The following is a 21,845-nucleotide window of genomic DNA, read 5'->3' on the forward strand; positions in this document are numbered from 1 at the left end:
TCAACCTCGACATGAATGCTGCTCGGCTTGCCATGACCTCAAATATCTTCAGGCTGACGCAGTCCCAGACAGCTCTTATCCAGCCTCCTTGATAAGATGTAGCATAAAGAGAAGGTATGATATTTCACCTGAGAGAAGGTATAATATTTCAGATCTGAAGAGGAATGCAGCCCTGGTAAATCTGCCCTGTTTTTAACGAGAGACTACAACGTCCATAACTACCTTGATGAAGTACGTGTTGAGCCTTCTTGCTGAGAATGATTTTGGATGAATTATGTCCATTGTTAATTCAAATTAGCTGACTTGGCATTTTGCAAATGCTATGAGGAAATACCTTACATGTGTATTCATTCTGCAGGAATGCAACACATCCCCTTCCAAGCAGGATGGACAAAGCCACCACTTTGTAACAGAAGTGTTGGGTGTGGCCTGCTCCCTGCAGTGACTGGCAGGGCTCCGTTTCCTCTTCAGCCTGGAGTGTCCCAAACCAATATCCACACACGGACATCGATGGAACATGACATGTTCAGACTGACAAACTGCAATAAAAGAGGGTCTGCTCCAGTGCCAACTGTCATTGTGAGAATGTGTTTTTAACTTTGCGGAGGCAATTCAAACATTTTTCTCCGCTGACAGAGATGTAATTGAAATGAATTCATGTGGGTGCTTCTCAGTGGTTTTTGTACCTACATTTCTCAGATCACAATTGAGAATCTCTGAAGTACTTGTTCAACCTCCACAATCATCTATTCTAGTCAAATTGCCAATGCTGTGGTAGCCTATACATGCAAATGATTATGTAGCCTTAATTTGTCTGCTGTTTCCTACGTTATCAATTACTTATTTTACGTTGATCAAAAAGTATTAATTTGTTATGTTAAATTGTCTAACCACCACAAACATCTAGAGGCTGTAACTCCGTTGGATGATAAAGACACCTGCGAAATTTCAAACTTTGCAGAGTGCACGGTTCTCCAGACAATCGTAGGAAACTAACGTGGACACACAAGCGCGTGTGCGCGCACACACACACACCAAACAAACAAACAGATTCCAAGCATTATTATGAGAGATATGTAGGCCTTTAGTTTTTACTATTTGATTACATATTCGTGTTGTGGTGGCATCGTTGTTGTGATTAATGCAGACTGTGAAATCACTTATCTTTACTGAATCTATAGGTCATCTAATATCACCGTTATTATTGGAAACTCTTGGTATATTCAATATTCATATACAATTTGTATTAATATATAATATAAGAATAATTTAATATGGATTATATTATTTTGGTTAAATGAAGCATGCAACAGAATTTTTTGGGGGTCTAAAAAGAACCATTCTTGTCAGAGAGTTAGCAAAGACTAGTCTTTGCTAGAGGACTAGCAAAGACTGTTGTTTTGTTGACAGAATGTTGCATAACTGATTTGAGTCATGATGATTTTAAATGCTCAGCTCTCATTGGCCTGACAGGCCCTATTACCCGGATCATAAATAAAACTATGTACATTTAAAAACTACATAAATTATGACCTCACTTCATTTCCATTTCATTAGAATCAGTTTTGGTCAATTCAAGAAAATTCAGTGTGAAAGTTTGTGTTAAATTAATAGGTTCCACAGAGTTGTACTGTACACATCTTGAACATCATCGAGAACCATAGATATAAATAACAATGCACAACAATGTAAAAACATAATATCGAAACTAATCAACTGGCAACCAATCATTAATTACACTAACACTGAAATGCAGCACTCTACAGTAGTCCAATTAAACAATGCACATGTGATTCTGGTCACCATTCTAATCCCTAGAAATGTGACAGTCACCTGTGTTCTCTTGGCTCAAGTCTCTACATTCCACTATTTCTTCCATTTCTGCTACACCTGCTTTTTTGCTCTAGGCCTGTCTACTAAGTGTCTACTAAGTGGTTATATGTAGCTGGAATGTCACTCAGCCTGTCAGGCCAGACACTCCACTCTCTCTCTCTCTCTCTTTCTCTCTCCCCCGCACCCGATTCTTATCGGCCCGCATCTGCTGTCGTTCGGGCAGCGGAACAGAACTAATATGGCGGGAACATTCCCATCCTCCTCTCAGGTGGCCCGGCCGCGAGGCTGGGACCAGACCTGGGCCACATCATGTATGAGCCGGACGCTCCCCGCTGTCAGCAGAACTCGCCCGGGCATACTTCTACCATCAGTGAAGTCCCAAAATATAAAATGACACTTGGATATACTTGACTAGGTCTAGCTCCAGCTGGCTGGTTGTCTTATGTGAGCAGAGGTCTGTGTGTCTGTCCATCTGTCTGTTTGTCTGTGTGTGTGTGTGTGTGTGGGGGGCTCCTGTCACACCATGTGTCCTTCACTCTGAGCCTGGTCTTTGTCCCTTTCCAGATCCCAAGGTTTTCTCCTCCCAGTTGGGAAGATGTCAGTCAAATGCTCTTCATGTTCATTTAGAAGCCAGGCACCGGTCATTCACCCGTGCTCCGCTGACGAACTTGGGGGGGCTTGTTGAAAGAGGAGACAAAAAGGGAAACAACCTGTGTGTGTGTGTGTGTGTGTGGTGTGTGTGGTGTGTGGTGTGTGGTGTGTTGTGTGCGTGCGTGCGCGTGCGTGTGTCTAAAAGCAGTCTCCATGCTAAAACCAATCCAATATCCTGTTTGTCGATGCCATGTGACTCATGTTCCAGGGCTGCCAGACGCCCTGGGGGGAAGTCACACACTTCTAATGGAATGCTGTGTTCCAGTCTCGTTTCCAGAGGTGTAGGGAGTCACGTAGAGCAGAGTCTCCACCAATCATTCAAGAAGGTTCTGTTCAAGGCGTGTGACAGCTGCACTCATCACATGCATTCTTCACAAAGTGCCATCTTCTCGTCCGCTTCCTCTGCAGTTCTCAAGTGCCCTCTCATTCTACCGCTCAGGACTTCAAACGGACGTTTGTCCGTCTTGAAAACGGGTAAATAGTCTTTTTACAAATTCTAAAACGTCAAGGCTCTAGCTTGATCTGTCCCGTGTTGCTGCAGCTCACGTTGCAATACCACTCCTCGCCACAAGGGGCGCTACTTTGTGTAGCGACCCAGACTTGAGGTGGCACACAAGGGCTTCTTCTTGCCTCGACACTGGCGCAGGACGAAGTCATAGTTCGCCGAGGTTGACATGGCATAGAACACGTTGGCCTTCTCCGGGATGAGCAGCTCTGGAGATCAGAAGGAGAGCAGAAGGAGAGCAGAGAGAGTGGATATGAGAGTGGAAGCACACACGATAAGTGGAAAGCAGTATCTTCAACAACATCGCTCATCCAACAGAACACTGCTATGTTTACTACCGCATTGGTTTGAGACTTCAAGCAAAGATTAAATCAGTGCAGTGCATTTTATAGGCAATGCATCGTTGTGCTTGGAAAAAGCTCTCTTTACATTTTTTTTTTTTTTTTATTATTATAATTGTTAAGATCTTCATTATGACAGAGTAAAGATAGAGGGTTTGTATCAGGCCAGCTGGACTCTTCTAGCTCATTCGTAACAAACTGCCTAAACGTCCGTTTTTTAAGATTTGTCGCGAGGCTATCATCCGAGAAAGTCTCGAATGATAGGCCTTTTGAGTCACTGAAACTGGCGTGAGTGAGACTTCCTCTGCCCTGGACTGCAGGTCCCAGTGCAGCTCCAGCCAGGTGCTCCAGGCCCGCCTCACCTCTCTCTCCTGAGATGATCTGAGTGAGACTGAAGTCCTGACTGCTCATGTGCTCCAGGTGGTGCTTCTCCAGGGCTCTCTGGATCACCTGGGGCGTTTTGTCCTGACTGGTCAGCTGGAACGCACACAAACACACACAAGAGCCATTAAGCATGGACGAACAACTATGCAGGACTATATACAGTAGAACTCTATGCAGGACAATATACAGTAGAACTCTGTGCAGGACTATATACACAGTAGAACTCTATGCAGGACCATATACAGTAGAACTCTATGCATCTTTGCAGGACTATATAGAGTAGAACTGTATGCAGGCCTATTACAGTAGAACTCTATGCAGGACTATATACAGTAGAACTCTATGCAGGGCCATATACAGTAGAACTCTATGCATCTTTGCAGGACTATATAGAGTAGAACTCTCTGCAGGCCTATTACAGTAGAACTCTATGCAGGACTATATACAGTAGAACTCTATGCATCTTTGCAGGACTATATAGAGTAGAACTCTCTGCAGGCCTATTACAGTAGAACTCTCTGCAGGACCATATACAGTAGAACTCTATGCATCTTTGCAGGACTATATAGAGTAGAACTGTATGCAGGCCTATTACAGTAGAACTCTCTGCAGGACTATATACAGTAGAACTCTCTGCAGGACTATATACAGTAGAACTCTCTGCAGGACTCACCAGGATGCTCTTGTACATGTTGCCGTTGTCGCTGCCACAGTCCACACTCAGCCTGATGATGCACGAGTCGGCCACCTGCCGATTGTAGAGGGGCAGGGAGGTCATGGAGATAGAGCGCTTGTGGTGGGAGGCCAGGGTGGGCTTGGCCCTGGGGGCGGCGTAAGGGGCCGGGGCAGGGGCAGCAGGGGGGCAGAAGGGGGCCGGGGCGGAGAGGTCCGGCTGGGAGCTGGAGGAGGAGCTGAAAGGGACGGGGGAGTCCAGGGAGGAGGAGGGGAAGGCCTCGGTCACATTATGGCAGGAGCTGGACAGAGACTGGGATGAGGGAGGAGGAGAGGAGAGGAGAGGAAGAGAGACACACAGGGAGAGGGGGGGGGGAGCACATCATTAAGGGCCATTAGGAACAGTGAATCTGTCCCACTTAGTGTAATGAGTTACCCAGTGTGAAGTATTGATATTCACACCGCGGGGAAACAAGAACAATATTGAGCCGTGCTCCAGCAGAGGAGCAGCAGGCACTGAACACACACTCAGCCTCGAGGACACGAGTTTCGATGGGATGTTGACGTGGGCACGGGGCGATGAATGGGGCACGTTACGTCAAACATCCCACTTGAGGGAAACGCGCCCAAGTCTCTTTTTGATACACTCCTTAGTTTGGCTTCAAAGTCTGTTTGGCTGCTGGCTGCGTGGACTGTCTGTGTGCTCTGTGACTAAGGCGTGATTAATACCCAACATGGGACAACGAAAGAGGCCAACAGTGTTAACAAACTCAGTCTGAGGGAGAGAAAGCTCGACAAACACACAGACAATGGAAAGAGAGAGAGAGAGAGAGAGAGAGAGAGAGAGAGAGAGAGAGAGAGAGAGAGAGGTGGATGGATGAAGAAACAAGCACATGTTCGAGCAGATGGCCAATTCTCCATTTACCAGCAGTCCTATTGAGGAGGCTGGCTGAGAGGGGGACTGATCCTCCATCTCATCCATCCCACTGGATCCTGACGAGGACACGCTGATCTGGTCCGCATGGGTCTTCCTACCGGATTTCTCCGTGACCGTCAGGAACCTATGGCACGCACCACAGAGACGTGACCCAACTGGCATAATATATATATGACCTCAGAACTGTCCAACATGTGGTCGTTGCTGTTGGTAACTATTTGTTCTATTGTGTATCGTCTTAGTATGTATTTGCAAATAGAGCCCATTGTTGTGTGTTAAGCAGGAGCAGCCCAGGGACTGGAGACTCACGCAGAGAGCTTCTTGGTGAGAGTGCGGTGGCTCCAGGGGGTCTGGGAACATAGGTCCACAGGAAGCTCCAGCCCTCGAGACAACTCATAGCTGGGTTATGACACACACACACGCGCGCGGTTAGACACGCATATCCACATATGATAGGTCCTAGATTAAACGGATGTGTTCATATATGTTGTCAGTTGTGTGAAGCCCAACTGTCTGGTTGCCGAGCAACAGCGGCTACTGGTTCAGGGCAGTGTAGTGGAGGTCCCTCACCTCTCCTGGTCGGAGAGCAGTTTCTCTTCCCCCAGCCAGGCTGCGATCCTGGGGTGGTGGGGGAGGTTGTACTGGGAGCAGGACCCCTGGAGCACACGGATCTGGGAGAGAATTTCAAACTCCTGCAGAGAAGGAGAGAGAGAGAGAGAGTGAGAAGGGGGGGGGGGTTTGAGAGATACACAGAAAGAGAGAGAGAGAGCGCAAGAATGATAGATTTAGACCAAGAGGATCAAAAAGGAGCGATCGCGATCAGAGAAAACGACATCGTCAGGAAGAAGAAAAAGGGAACAGGTCGTCGTAACGGACGTCACCTGCGCCGGTTACGCCAACCCACCCTGAACTAGCAACACCTGCCGACATGTGGAAAGGTCACGAGGCCACGTCACAGCCTGACCAGCGAGGGCAGAAGCCATACAGGGGAACAGCGCACAAACGTCCCTGGACCCCGAGGTGGGGCTGCTCCCCCCCCCTGCGCTCTCGGCACGTCTGCGGCTCTGCTAACGACCGGTGGAGAACGTACCCTCCTGTGCTCGGCAAACACACCGGTCGGCACGGCCCGGCCCAGTTTCGAGAGCCTGTGGGCGGCTATGTTGTCGTCGTCGTCGTCGTCCCCCAACACGAAGCATGCAGACTGAAAAGTGTGAGACAGGAAAGAGGACTAACTTACCCTCCTCCGTTTTTCGAAGTTGATGAGCCCGCCCTGTCGAGAGAAGAGCATGTGGTGAGACACATCTGATTGACCACGCCACCCGTTTCAATGTAGCCTCCGATAACATCCTTCCATTGCCTTTAGGAGCGTGCTTTTATCCAAAGCGACTTCCAAGAGAGAGCTTTACAAAAGTGGATAGGTCACTGATCATAACAACGAGATAGCCCCAAACATTGCGAGCAGCCAAAACAGCCTCTGAACAGACAGAATTCTGAGAGTTGAACCTTGATAGGGTTTTGAGCTTAAAATGAGAAGTTCTGCTGGTTTGGGCCATTGGCCTTTGGAATTCTAATTCTAAATTCCAAGTCTCTGAGGAGGACCACTGGTTTCTCGTTTCACGGCGTGTCAGGTGAGGCGTTCCTGCTCACCTCAACGCTGTCGGACAGCGCCGTGTCCAGCATGGTGAGGACGGTCAGGTAGGTGCCCAGGTAGGGGACCACTCCGCTGGACGTACTCTAGAAACACACGCACACACACGGTAAACAGACGATGTCAGTGACATTTTCTAGTTAGAGATACAAGTGCATAGAAAGCACCCAGAGGATTGACCTGAGCTATTATTACAGTCCTCTAAGACCAGGGATCTGGTGCCACTTGACATTGGTTTGCAGCGTCACATGCTAAAGATACTGTAGGGTTGGTCCACGCGTCAGCTACCATAGAACAGTGGGGCTATTCAAAGGGAAGTGGCCGTATTTAATATCCCTTGTTTGGAAACAACTGTGCTGGGGGGATTCGGCACTGAACGCATGTGAAACCGGCGTCGAGAAATCCATCTTAATTCCTCTGTCCTCCATGACAGAGAGATTACAAGAAACCCTCAATGGTTTCGCTGACAGATTCAAAAGACTTGCTGGTATCCGTCAGGGTTCTTTCACTGCTACTTCACAACCTACCAGGCCAGAGTGAGTCTCTACAAACGATGGTGATCCAGTATACAGTATGCCCTGTCTGCTAGGAGTACAGTATGTCCATATGGACACAGTAGGCCTCTTACTCAGGCCTCACTATGAAGTATCGCTTACCATCTGTCTAGGCATGGGGCAGCGTTTGGATATCTTGGGAGAAATGTTATCCACGACAGGCAACAGGCCATCCTACAGAGGGGTCAGAGAGGAGCTATATTGAGTCTCAGTTTATGGGCCCTGCGTGTTTCATAGTCAGCCTGTCAATCCACAACAGCCCGCCACCATAGCTCACTGCCCCAGTTCTGTCAGCCGGGCGCACACACGGGAACTCATAAAGGAGTGAAAGAGTAAGTAAGGGTGTTTGACTTCAGCCGTGGAGAAAGTAGAGCTGAAGTAAAGCTCTTGCTTATTGTATGCACTCCCTCACCACCCAGTTTCATTATGTTAAAGGCTGATGGGGTTAATGTGTAATCTATATTCAGTAGAGTTGGGTCACAGCCAACTGTGATTCCAATACCATACATATATATTACATACACATAATAATAATATATATTATGATAAGAAGAAGACAGATGTAATAATAACAACAACAACAATATATATATTATATACATGCACAATATCATGTTGTATTATACATTTGGTGACAGATTGTAAGACTTGGCTATAGACCCCCTGGCCAACAATGACCAGTCAAAGTGTGTGACAATGACAAGTTTGTTTTCAGCAAAGAACATAGAGTTAAAAACATTATTCAGCACAAGTACATGTGATGGTATTGACTCGGCTAAAACATTTGGAGCAAGCAACACCCGAGACTGATTAACTAAAATAGAACACTAGACTTGAGAGTGGGATGGATAGACTGATTAAAAGTGTAACATGTTCCAGCATTTCCATGGAAACCAGTTGTGATCCATGTTTAGTTGACAACATAATGTACTTAAGGGTGATTGTGTGAAAGTGGGAATAGCTAAGTGTTGACTTAACTCCTTTCACTTGACTTCATTAGACCTGAGGCCAAACTGACGTAAATGCAGTGCCGGAACAATCTTTACATGTGTGCTTTGGAACAGTAGATCAACACGAAGTCAACGGCTAGCGAACACTGAAACATTAACCGAAGACAGGATTCGTTTGAATGAGTTGCGAAACGTATCAGAGTGGAAATGTTTGGAAATGTAAACCCAAAAATGCTTTACTAAACATCTCCCCTGTCTTCCCTCCAAGTTGCGTAATCCTTTTGGCGTCCTGTCGCTCTTCCAGGCTCACCTCTTGAAGGATCTCTCTGTTGGTCAGGACACAGTTCTCATCAGGGAAGGTCTCCCACAGGTTGTCAAAGGTGGAGATGCTCTCTCTGAAGAGGAACAGGACAAATAACCCATCATTACGTCACTCAACTCAAGTACAGACCTCATTTTTTGCTTCTTTTTTTTTTACGAGAACATGGGTATATTTCAGGGTAATTGGACAAGGTAAGGCAGTAACCTTGGGTTGGGCCCGATGTCAACGAAAATAACGTAGGTCCTCTCAGGGTCCTTCCCCAGCTGTCTGAGGTTTATAATCCCAGTGATAAGGGGTCATAGCTCTTGTTAAAGAGGGATGGTGATTACATAACTACATTAAATCAGTCAGGAGTCAGGTGGCTGAGCAGTTAGAGAATCGGGCTAGTAATCAGAAGGTCGCTGGTTCGATTCCCTGCCGTGCGAAATGAGGCACTTCACCCTACTTGCCTCAGGGGAATGTCCTTGTACTTACTGTAAGTCGCTCTGGATAAGAGCATCTGCTAAATGACTAAATGTAAATGTTAAATCACTGGCTCTTTACCTGCCTGAGTTTAGCTAAACCCAGGTACTGGCAGCCAAGCCGACTACTGTGGAAAAGTCCACAGTGACTACTGGTATATTTCCAATGAAACAACTCTCAAAAAGTATCTCTAATAAGTAGTCAAATCAATAATTGGCGATTAAACTGGGTTATTATCATATTTACATTTGAAGGGATTTGACCCATGGACCTTGTGTATCGGGACCTAAACTACCCCTACAGGACCACTTGTTTCTGAGTCATCTCCCACACTCGTACCTGCTGACAGCTGCCCAGGTCTTCCCCAGTCTGTAGACAGCGTTGGACTGCAAGGCTGACAGGATGGCCTTTAGTGAGGAGAAGTTCTTCAGCTGTCGACACTCCTTCAGGAGGAAAACGGTACAACAGGCTGAAACTCTGACAGCAGTAAATTCATTGCGAACACACCCAAGTGAGTCTTTGGGACTACAGAAGCAATCTGGGTTCCAAAGAGAAGTGCTTAGGCTCCAGAGCATTCCAAAATATGTCAATGCCAATGGATTCAAAAAGGAACGTCGTATAATACAAGTATCAAGCATCAAAGCAGCTACCCTACAGCACAGACCGCAGCATCCAGCCAGAGAGGCCTAACCACAGGCCTGCCTCCCCGTCCTCACCTGCGCGACCCTGATCCACTTCTCGATGACGCGGGCCCTCTGGGCGGGGCTGGAGGCCGCCCTGCGGGGGGAGGCGGGGCTGCAGGCGGCCGGGCAGAGCAGGGAGGTGATGACCCGGTTGGTGACGGCATTGAACTGGGAGATGGTGGCGCTGATGGTGGGAGAGAGACTCTCCTTCTTGTCCCTCTGAGACCACACGCAGCCCAGACACTGGTAGGGCAGCACGCGCACAAACAGCTCCTGGAGAGAAGGGAGGTGGAGAGGTATGACAAGTGACAAGGGACTAGGGATTTGCAAAGTGTCAGAATGCCGGTCTGGTTTATATCTAGATCTCATATCAATCCTATTATGTGCAGATGGCATGACGATGTGATAATAAGGTAAGCTGCTTGACATATCCAACAAGGACCAGGTAAGTAGGATCTACGACGTCTGTCAATTCAGTTAGGTTACATCAAGCGTTAAGGGACTTTTCGATGTTTGAAGAAGAAAACATTTCTCTTGATTGACACCTACCGAGTCCATTCGGGTGAGCTGTTCTGCGATGTCCGTGACTGAGAATTCCATGATGTCACTCTGATACAGAGCGCTGTCGCAATCAGGACCTTCCTCGTCAGACTCCTCCTCTTCCCGTTCCAACTCTCCCTGGGCTGCACCACTGTCAGTCTCTGTTTTTTTTACGGAGACAGAAAACAAGGAAATCAGAAGGGAAATACCAGTTCAACCACCCGTTACAATTAAGGCCAGTCTCGGTAAGACCTGGATCTGTGTTACGTAAGCCTTGTTTAGTGGAGTTTTGGTCCCGTCAAACAACAAGTAATCTTTCAGTGTGATCAGAGACAGGATCTACAGTCATGTAAGCACGATAGAATAATTGTATTTATGGAGAGAAAAAATAAAAATAAACGCTTTGGGGCTTCTTATCACTCAAAGCTCTGTCGATTCCAGCGTCGATTCGACGGAACGAGGGCTAGCGTTGACTGGGGGCTGTACCGTTTCGCTGCAGTGTCCTGAGCAGAGCCTCGGCCCTCAGGGCCAGAGAGGAGAAGCCAGCCTGGGGCTTCAGGTGCTCCAACAGCAGCCTGAGGGAGGGGTGCTCGGGAGGGTCCCGGAAGTCTTCCCTGTAGTCCTCCAGCCAGGTGTGGAGCAGAGTCTTCAGGGGGCTGGAGAGACAGACAGGAGAACAGTGCATTGCATTCAAGTGTTACCATTTCCTTACCGATCTAGATATAGCAGGGGTAGATTTATGGGCAACACTTTCGATCCAGGTGCTTGCTTGTAATAAGTGACAGTTAATAGGTAAAAAAAAAAGGCCTTGTTAAGTTAGGAAATTGTATTAACACTTCTGGAATTTAATAAGCATTTTATAAGGGCCTTATCTATTAACTAATGCTAATCATGCACCTGGATCTAGAGTTTCACCGATTTATGATAGAACTTGTGTTCTGGAAACAACAACATAGCGTGATTAAACTAGTTGAATTATCATCTAGAAAGTAAATGAGATTATGGGAAACGGAGTCTACTCGCTACACACCTCGTGTGGCATTCACTGTTGTCCAGGTCCGAGGCACCATTTTGTCTGTGGGATCAAACATAGACACAGGAGGAGTCAGAAACTGCGACACTGGGAGCGCTCAGTCACATTCTTTAGACGACCGGCCTTTTTTTTAAACAAGCAAATTAAATGAAGTAACAAACCTTATTATTATTTTGCAAAGGAATGAATAATGCATGACTGATAATGATGATAATAATAGTAATAATAACACAATAAGGATAATGGTGATCACAATTATTATAATAATAATAATAATAATAATAATAATAATGAGGAACTTTATAATAATAGGAATTTTACTGCAGATCCAGAGATTGCATGTTCAAATCCCCCTATACGTCGCATTGGATAAACCTATTATATAACTATCATAATAGTTAAAGAGGAGGAAACATCCCCAAATATTTGAGATATTGCATGTGATCTGTTGTCATACGATCACATCCTCCTAAAGACTTAAGGAGTGTTTCGTGGTAGAGATCATGCACTATGGGTGCTGCGTTTGTCCCCCTGAAAGTGACCTCACCCCTCATCCCATCATCCCTCTGAGGCCCATGTCAAACTGTTGTTCCTGAAGGCCACCAAGGTCATGGCCACCGTCTGGGTACTGATTATCAGCACATCAAGGATGCAGCAGAGATTAGAGGTCTGCCATAGAAACAGTAGACATTCCTCCAGTAGACTTGGCATGAACGGCGTGAGGCGTTTAAAAATATATATTTTGCCAAACGTCTGCCGAGGAAGTCTGCTCTGTCATCTGGGTCTAACGCAACCTTCGGCCGGCTAAATATACCTAAATGCTATTTCGTTGACGTAGATAACAGGAATGTGTGTTGAGGCGTCTCAAAGGCGCCTATGAACAAGGGATGGAGATGAGAAGACTAGAAACACAACGCTAGTCACCCTGTCTCTCGCTGTTCAAAGGGAGAGCTGGAAGGGAAGCGGTCAGACAGAGCGAGCCTGAAGCAGAGAAACAGGCATCATGTAAATATGGAATTTGAATGTGTCTGTGCGCTAGCGTCAACAATGCCGAGGGCCATCGTATTAGAACACATTGTGTGTCTAGAGCACTAAGCATACTAACTAACTAGATTAGGGAATGAGATTATTTTTATGCAGTCAAGGGGAAACATTTCAAGGTTAAGGAGATTTGGTTATGCAACTATGGCCTTTTTTATCACGGCATTCTTTGCATTGTAAGCTACCTACTGTTAGTATTTTTCCTATCTGGGAATTCTGGGAAGTGTTGACTGATGCGCAACAGTGTATTCCTGTGTGTGTGTGTGTGTGTGTGTGTGTGTGTGTGTGTGTTTGTGTGTGTGTGTGTGGGGGAGCCTGCAGCCTACCTCTGAAACAGCAGCTCTATGAGTGCCTTGGTACTGGTGAAGGTTCTGTACGTGGACAGGAAGATTCTACCGTAGTCTGGTTCTGGGCAGCACGGGTCCTGCAGGTGGCAAACCAGCCGGTTCAGAGTGGCTGCTTTCAGCCGACGGACCTTGCAGGTCCGGTACTGGACGTAGGCCTGGCTGGGCTGGGCCTCACTGGGGTTGGGGGACGAAGGGGCGGGCTCTCGACGCAGGGTGATCCCATACACCACCCCCTCCTCGCACTCCTCGCCCCACTCCTGCACGGGGTTCTGGGTAACAGGAAGCAGATGAAGAGGGAGGGGTGAGACCCGCACGCTGACAAGGAGGCACGGTTCACGTTCACGAAGCCCTCGTACGGAGAAAAACTGCTTTCTAAGGACCCAGATCTAGATGCGGATCTGGCAACACTGGTGTTTGGGCAAACAACACTGAGGTGATAATGTGTACGAGTTCATCAGCAACAAAACTGCTTGGTGGCTTTACTGGCACGCAATGGTGTGACAAGCCCCCATCCCCCCCCCCCCCCATCCCTTGGCAGCATGGAAGCGCTACTGGGCTCTGAAGGTAATAACAGTAGCGCAACCACAGGACAGACCATAATAGGCAGGTGATGGACCAGAAGCCCATGTTTAGGGTCTGTGACAGTAAGCCTGAACGGTTTGCAGGACATGTGAGGACACCTCTGCAGTCAGCACTACTGAGTCGACATCATTTGACAGTAGGCTGATACGACAGCATACAGACCAGGGGTCACACCTCGTCCCTAGCAGGTTGCCAGGGGGACGGGATGGTCAAGTCATCTCGACTATGGGTCGGAATAGTATTTCCATCTGTGGTTTCCACAGACAGAAAGGGAATGAAGGAGGATTTGGGTTTTCAAGCCAGATCAAACGTTTCATCTCAAGGCAATGTGCTCATTAGCTACAGAACTGAATGCAATCATTGCCCCTCCCCCAATTGAACGGAGAGTGACTCATGCAGAGGTACATTTTAATTCGAGCGGCCATGAAAAGAGCCGCCCCTCTCCATGCAGATGAAAGCTGCGCAGGACAAAAGAGACAGCAACTGTGTGATGAGGCTTGTGAGGCAGAGACGGAGAGCGAGTGACCCCCCCTCGGGCCACACAAACAACCCCCATGAATCTGCATCCATCCTCGCTCGTGAAATCCAGCCCGCCGCGCCTTCTCCACGCACCCTCTCCTCCCACTGTCCTTATTCAAGCCATCCACCTCTTCACCTTCATCTACTCCACCCCCACCCCCCCCCCACACACGCACACTCGTCCACCCTCTTGCACCGTTTCCCCCCCCCCTCTTTTCTCCAGAACGAGCCCCACACGCACCTTACATCCGCCCACCCCCCCCTGCCCCCCCCCTTCCATCCGCCCGCCTCTTCCTTCCACGGTCATGCGTGTACGTGTGTGCGCATGCATGTGCAGCGCTCAAGCCACTGAGTGAGCGCGTGTGTGTTCTGTATACAGAGTGTGTGTGCTCACGTGTGCGTTCTGTTGCCAGTGTGTACGTGTGTGTGTGTTCTAGCCAGTGTGTACGTGTGTGTGTGTGTGTGCGTGTGTTCTAGCCAGTGTGTACGTGTGTGTGTGTTCTAGCCAGTGTGTACGTGTGTGTGTTCTAGCCAGTGTGTGTGTGTCCTCCTTCCCGTCCTCTCCGTTCCCAGAACTGTGTGGTTCTCACGACTTGATCTCATCTACATCATTCCCATCACGGGAATCAAGTTTCCCACACAGTACATAACACAATGGATAACTGACAACTAAAGCACAGTTCCTAGAAAGTAAATTGCCTGTCCTATTCTATTCTGGTCTGTTTCTGTACATGACGCTCAACCGCAGTTGCTCTTTCAAATCATGTCCCCGGCAACACCAGGACCAGCAACACGGACTGCATGCATTTGCAAACCACGCAAAGAAGACCACAACAAATGCAAAGCTCGGGGGCGACAGGAAACGACTGGGCCCGGATGAGAGAACCCGAGGGCGCTTCGGACGGAGCCGTCTCGTCACGCACACCACCAGGACCGTTGCAACCTTGCTGTTGACCATGGGAGGGGGAGGAGTCCCAGGCAGGGCTAAGACATCACTGAGCAGTGGCCTTCGAACCACCTCTGCTACAGGTACTGAGCACCTCGGGGCGACTTGGACACATGACAACCGCCGTTGGGAGGCTGGGGACCGGTGGCCGGTGCTGCAGACCAGTGGCCCACACCGCTGTCCTTGATGCAATAGGCCGGGCCTAGAATTGGCCTGGGACCACACAAGCATGTCATATGGCTTTCATCTGGAATATTTCCCCATTTGTTTGGGTCTGATTGAATGAGTAGACCTTGAGGCTTTGAGATGGCCTGTCTCGTCCCCAGATAGCAGGTACTAACAACAGTCTCTCTGACAGACAGATTACACACTGGTACAGTTCACCGGTGCATCGATGTGCATGCTGTGTAGGCCTGTTGAGCTTACATGTCGATGACGTCACAGTCTATGATGAAGCAGTTGTTATTCTATTTATTTGTGGCATGCATGTTCCACACAGCCGTATGAGAACCATTCTCTCAAAGATTTAAGGACAACAGGTGTGTGTGGTGGGGGGGTGGGGGGGGGGGGGGTTGGCTGGAGGAGAAATTGCATTCATTTCATGTTCTATTCCTGACGATAATGCAACCTAGGATTTATGAGATGTCTGGAATGGACTACTTCCAACTACAATCATACTACAGTCACATTCAAAATGAAAACCTATGACAGGAAATGTGAAATACAACATAACATATGAAAACATTATTGATAAAATTGATCAATCCGGCTTACCATTGTTATCTCCCATTTCCCCATCTCGTCTGATCGTTTATGGAGTGACAGTTTCCATCTCGATAGATACAAGATCAACTAAAAATATCACGCATCCAACTCACGAGATGAAGTTAGGGCTGCATAATTAATACGAGTATTTCCAAATTCACTCTTTTGAACTACATCAATACGTGTAATAAAAATAAAACTTTTTTTAAGCCTGCAGCTTCTTTGTCACATAGCCTATCACGTTCTTCACTGTGGGTAGAGCTCGGTTAGACAAGAGGGGCGGTTTGACATTTGTTCAATACGTTACAAATGAACTCGCTCGCTAAAAAGATCTGAGTAGGGTACGGCAGGTAAAAGTCCTCTGATCCTTGCGACAAAGTTAACCTGACGAGCGCAAAACTTGACAGGCTCACCTGAAAGTTGTAGCTCTTTATAGAGTGGCTGGTGTAGGTGGGAGGAGTATGCTTCTGTGAGCAGAAGGGGGTGTGACTTTGACACTGCTCTCTGTGATAGGGTAGAGATTCATGCCCTTCCACAGTTTTTGAATCGCATATTGTTGAACATTGTCAAACTGAACCAATTATCGACTATACATTTATAGTCAATATTTTAATACATTATACATGGTCCTACTGAATATGGACCTGGCAAAGAGAAAACGTACAGTTTTCCAGTAATTAACACAAAATGAGAGTAACACACAATAATTCCAGTAATTCTATTCCTGAGGGTAAAGATTAATATCTTTGTTCCTCGTGATCTCTGTTGCGTTTTAGAGCAGGGATGGAAACACAACAAAGGCTTCACAGCTGATACATTTCCATGGATGTCGGTCAGGTTAGGGTTAGGGTGAGTCCCAACTCTGGCCCTGCCTGTTGGTCCCAAGCTTTCCTCCAATCACCATCCAGGTTGATGTCCACATGTCTGCACTGCTGACTGGGTGACTGGGTGACTGGGTAGTGTACATACTGGGTGACAGTATGTACACTACCCCAGGAGCAAAGAAGTAGCTTGTGCTTCTTCCTGTTCCATTCTCTTGGATTTACATTTGTCTTTGTCCTTTTTCTCTCTTTTTTTTTTACCTGGTTTGTTTTGGTTCTGTCTTTCGTTGACCCGCACAGACAGCGCTGACAGAATGAGCACAATGACTAGTCAGAAGGAAAGAGGAGCACTCGATAATGTCTGCTTCCACACCTCTCTCTCTCCCTCTCCCTCTCTCTCCCTCTCTCTCCCTCTCTCTCCCTCTCTCTCTCTCCCTCTCTCTCTCTCTCTCTCTCTCTACCTCTCTCCCTCTCCCTCTCTCTCCCTCTCTCTCTCTCTCCCAGCGGCCCACTCTCTTTCTCTTTGACTGCGTGTCCCTGCGTCCATCCATCTGTTTGACTGAAGTGACCCAAATTCGACACTGAATTGTGTTTAGAGGTGTCCCCACCATTTCTCTCTTTCACTCCCAGAAAGACTCTCTCGACCAGAGCCACCTCCACCCGAGATAGAAGCCACCCACAGTTGTCTTGAGTCTTGCACAGTCCCGGCTAATAGCCACCCAAACAGGCCAACACAACTGTGGACGCTGCCGGGTCCACGACACTGGAATGAGAGAACACGTGGATGTGAAGTGGTTCAGTCCTGCCTGAAGCGTTAGAACGCTCGAGTCACTTCGGGCTTGGCCTGAATTGGTGAATTGAGTTACCCCTGTGAGGGTATCCGATTGATCGTGACTCACGTGTTTTCTTGCTGAAATGTGGATTATTCGGCCAGTTTTATAGGCTGAAAACTGACTGACCATGAAGAGGAGCAGGTGGATTGTCTCGTGGTGTAACTAGTTTGAGTACAGCCGATGGTAACTGATTTCATTTGCAGTAATGCAATACAGCCACACTATTCTCAACACATACCTGCAGGGAATATCATTTCAAAAACAGTGGCCTTAGATTAAGGACAGCACTTAGTGCAAACATTTTGAAACAACCGGAAACAATGTCATTGTCACTGCTAAGTGTTTATTGCAGATGAGAAAAAGGGGCCATACTGCGTCCGATTTGATTTATCTCTGTTGACGTGAGCCCTCGTAACCCACAGATGCCCTCCCTGGTGCCTCTGGACCGACTGGAGGCAGAGACAGAGGCAGTCACATGTCTGTATCCAGAGCATTAGCAAGCACGCAAACAAGGCCATTAGGTGACGCCAAGGCTTCAAAAAGAGAGTATTTCCTGCAATTAGGAAACACTCTTTCACTGCAGCTGTTAACAGGTCGTGACAGAAATACATTATTTGGAGCTGTTGAGCACATTCTGCTATGATTGTAACCTCTTGTTCAGTGTTCAGATGTCTAAGAGGAGCCCATTCATAGTGTCATTTCAAACACACGCCACACACACAGTTTATGAACACCACATGACTCAACCTTACTGGACCATATCATGCTTCAAACAGCTGTGATTGGACAACAGTCTGTCTCACTTCCCTGACATGAGAACGAGCCAATCAAACGGCTACCTCGTCCACATTTTGAAACGTCAAAACCATGATTTGCTCGTGTCTGAAAAGGTTTAGCTAGTGATCCAGATTGGTGGTTTTAGTCCCCTTGGACTAAAGGGGTGAGTCTGGAGTATCGCAACTTACATGCGTAGCACCTTAAAATCAAATTGATCTGTATAGCCCTTTTAACAAGCAATGTCACAGATGGCTTCACATACACCCATAGAACTGCCCCTCAACCACCCTAAGCCCTCAAGGACCTTCAACATCTAGCAACCGCTCCACTCTTCCTCATTCACTCCCCAGGAGCTCATTGTGTTGGAGCAAGCCGCTGCACCCCAGAACAACCTGTTCATGTACACGCAAACGTCACGACGGAGATGGAGGCAGGTCTTTGTCAGCGAGTTCAAATACCGGACCTTCTGACAGCCTGCCTCGTGGCTCCCCAAGAACCTGGCACACAAACGCACCCTCGATTTCATCCAGATGCAAAACACTCCTGTTGAAGGTGGCCAGCTGTTTTGGATTAGGGTTGGTTACTGAGGGGGACACTATCCCCTTATTTGACCCTCCCTCACTTTATGGCTGTAGAGTCCGAAGCTGAACGAATGAAGTATTGTACTTTTTTGTATTCGTTTATGGTTGCTGTGATATTGGCGTTACTAATCCTGCATTGATTAGTATTTTCAAATCTCCGAGCCTCTCAGCTGAATTTGGAGACACACCCAGATTCAACCACGGCGTGTGCAAGTCTCACTAAGCCAGTTATCTATGACGTCTGTGGCTTTCAGATGGTTTTCAGACCTCTTCCTGTGCCAAGTCAATGTTCCTGCTTCTGTTAGTTCCTCTAACCAGGGATGTTTGTCTCCTTTCTGATGCACCCAATCATCATGCACGAGTGCACGTTGGATTCCCTCCTCCTGCATCCTTAGCCCAACCTGATTGGTTTCTCCAGCTGTCAGACAATTGATGGACATCTAATCCAAGGTGATCTGTGGGGTGATGTACTGTGCCTGCATGGGGTGATTTTGAATGCGTGTCACTTGGTGTCTGCATGCAGTAGCGACCTGTGGCAGTGAACCATGCAGTGGAATGTCTCTCTCCAGAATGTCAGACACTATTTCTTGAGGGACAGTCTAAACTATGAACATAATCAAAAGAGCGTTTGAGAGGAATGTAGTCAGGGAACTTGCGTCAATGTGAATTTTCCCGTGAATTGTACTTCCTACTGTTACATTACATTTACATTTAGTCATTTAGCAGATGTTCTTATCCAGAGCGACATACAGTAAGTATAGGGACATTCCCCCCAAGGCAAGTAGGGTGAAGTGCCTTGCCCATGGACACAACGTCATTTTGCACAGCCGGGAATCGAACTGGCAACCTTCATATTACTAACCCGATTCCCTAACCGCTCAGCCACCTGACGTCTTTTGTTAGTGTCCTTAACCGCAGATATTCGTCATATCAGCAACAGGACCCATATATATTGTACACATGCCCATGTCTAAAAGAGACCAAACCTTATGTAATAGTTCCTCATACTCGTGTTCTGACCTCCACCATTTGAAAGCATTTGCATCCCCCCCCCCATCTCTCTCCCTTGTGAGCATGTCTATGAATGTCAAGTCAGCACATTTTGATCATCTTTCACAATTTTGTACACTGACACAGTTTCTTCACTTGAGGCGCTTGACCATGGTGTCTGGAGCGAGCCGACCCTGTATAGTGCATCACGACTCGTCTGAAGGTCTGTTCCAGCCACGACCCTGGTCCCTCCAGCCCAGCCAGGAGCTGAACAACAGGAATCCACCCCACCGTCGAGCAATCTCCTCAGACCTCAGACACTCTGACACACGACACCATCAGCAAACCTGCATCTCCGCTCAAAACCCCCATTCTTGTCACCGCTTAATCCCAAACACACACACACACTCAGACGCACAACGCACAGCCACACACATCAAAACACGAGCAAACACGTCAACACAAGTGTTGCATGAGAACCACACCGACGCTGTCAGGATTCTCTGTAAGCCGTCAAGCACCGACCTACACAGTTCAGATTCCCTGCAGGATTTAAGGTGAAAGAAAATGACAGTGAGCTCACTCTGATTACGGTGCAGTGAGGAGGGTTAGGTTAAGCTGGAATAGGCCGGCTCCTCCAGGGCAGGTTTTAGAGTCCTCTCCTGCCCTGAATACCCTGTTATTGTGCCGTCTGAGGGCTGTGACGTTCTGGAGAAAAACACAGTCTTGTGACATTCTCTTGAGACCTTGTGTGCTGTAGAAGACACAAATGTTTGCAGCTGTGCAAGACTGCACCATAAATGTAGCTTTTAAGTGATTTGGGGTGGAAAAACTGTTAATTACATTACAGATAGCACAGCAAGAAGTGACTTTTCGGGCTACAAGCTATTATAACACAAAGATCTTTCTGTGGGTGAAGGAAATGCTCTATCGCAGAATCCAAAAGAAAAACATGGTCATGACCTCAACCATCATCAGCTACAATACCTGAGAATGGAAGCCTTGGTTATGGAAGGGACAGGATGACTACTTTACCAGGACACCAATCTGTTTGTCAATCAATTCCTCAAGTACATAAAAAAAATGAGGTACATGTTTAGAAAGCACATCTTCAATCAGCCCGTAGGTATGTACCTTTGGAGTTGGAGGACTGCCAGGCTGGGGTCAAAGTCACGCAACTGCCACGAGTGACAGATAAAGATCGGCTACTGCATCTTTAGAAACGCGAGGAGGTGATTCGTCAGCTCTACGCGATCAGCAGCACAGACCCGGCCGTGGAAGCTGCCCCAGAGAGACTCCAGAGGCAGCCTTCAGTCTGGAGGAGGTATGGAGGTGTCTCATCTCATCTCCACAGCTGAAGCAGACCTGGGGCCTAACACGTCGCAGAATGAACGACGTGCGGAATGGGTTCATCGAGACATTTATGTTTTCATTTGCTCCTCAACAGTGGACAAGTTATGGGTGTTTCAACAGCCATGACTGGTAAAATATGAGTTTACAAACATACCGTTCGACCACGCAGTGGATATTAATCTCAGAAAAACTTGAGATTTCCAGCTTTCTCCATTTGCACACCTTTAAATGTAAAAACTGTAAACGGACTGCATTTACATAGAGCTTTTCTACCTTAGTGGCACTGAAAGCGGTTAAAATGTTTTGCCCATCAGGAGCAACTACGGGTTCAATATTGTGCTCTTGGACAGTTCAACACATGGCTAGGAGGAGTCAGAGATCCAACTACCAACCTTGTGATTAGTGCTTGAACCTCTCTATCCCCTGAATGAATTAAGACATTGTTTACATGTGGCCCCTGGAGCGTATACATTTGTTTCTTGTTTGATTTGTTCATCAAAAGATAAATCAAACTTTTCTCCGATTCTGTATTATGAATACTTACATCAAAGTATTTTACGGGCAAAAAAAAATCATGTAAATAAATGTATTTAACCCAAGTCTACAGTAATGGAACTGTAGTGAGCAGGCTATTCTCTGTGAACTCTCATCTGGGTCTTGACAACGCCAATCTAGTTTATCTCTACGAGCAGAGAGTAAAGAATGGGTGTGCTCCAAATCAGAACTGATCAGCTGTACTTCATTAAATAATTGACTGTGAGCACCTCCTTGTGGT

At 47.3% G+C, this 21,845-nt stretch overlaps 1 protein-coding gene across 2 annotated transcripts; it reads right to left on the reverse strand.

The window, feature by feature from the left end:
* Positions 1-438: 438 nt before the first annotated feature.
* LOC136941037 (ral guanine nucleotide dissociation stimulator-like 1) lies at positions 439-16,091 on the reverse strand. Of its 2 annotated transcripts, XM_067233413.1 has the most exons (17): positions 15,725-16,091; positions 12,883-13,172; positions 11,513-11,557; positions 10,969-11,138; positions 10,492-10,643; positions 9,976-10,215; positions 9,599-9,702; positions 8,786-8,870; positions 7,628-7,699; positions 6,971-7,057; positions 6,561-6,593; positions 5,894-6,015; positions 5,633-5,722; positions 5,312-5,447; positions 4,388-4,699; positions 3,693-3,807; positions 439-3,198 (listed from the first exon to the last, which is right to left on the reverse strand). In XM_067233413.1, the coding sequence occupies exons 1-17, from the start codon at positions 15,746-15,748 to the stop codon at positions 3,062-3,064; spliced, it is 2,214 nt and encodes a 737-aa protein (XP_067089514.1). In that variant the 5' UTR covers positions 15,749-16,091; the 3' UTR covers positions 439-3,061. The 2 variants fall into 2 exon arrangements, with proteins under 2 accessions (XP_067089514.1, XP_067089515.1); XM_067233414.1 differs by lacking the exon at positions 7,628-7,699.
* Between the last annotated feature and the right edge of the window lie 5,754 nt (positions 16,092-21,845).

Source organism: Osmerus mordax, chromosome 3 (genome assembly GCF_038355195.1).
Source record: "Osmerus mordax isolate fOsmMor3 chromosome 3, fOsmMor3.pri, whole genome shotgun sequence".
NCBI lineage: Eukaryota > Metazoa > Chordata > Actinopteri > Osmeriformes > Osmeridae > Osmerus > Osmerus mordax.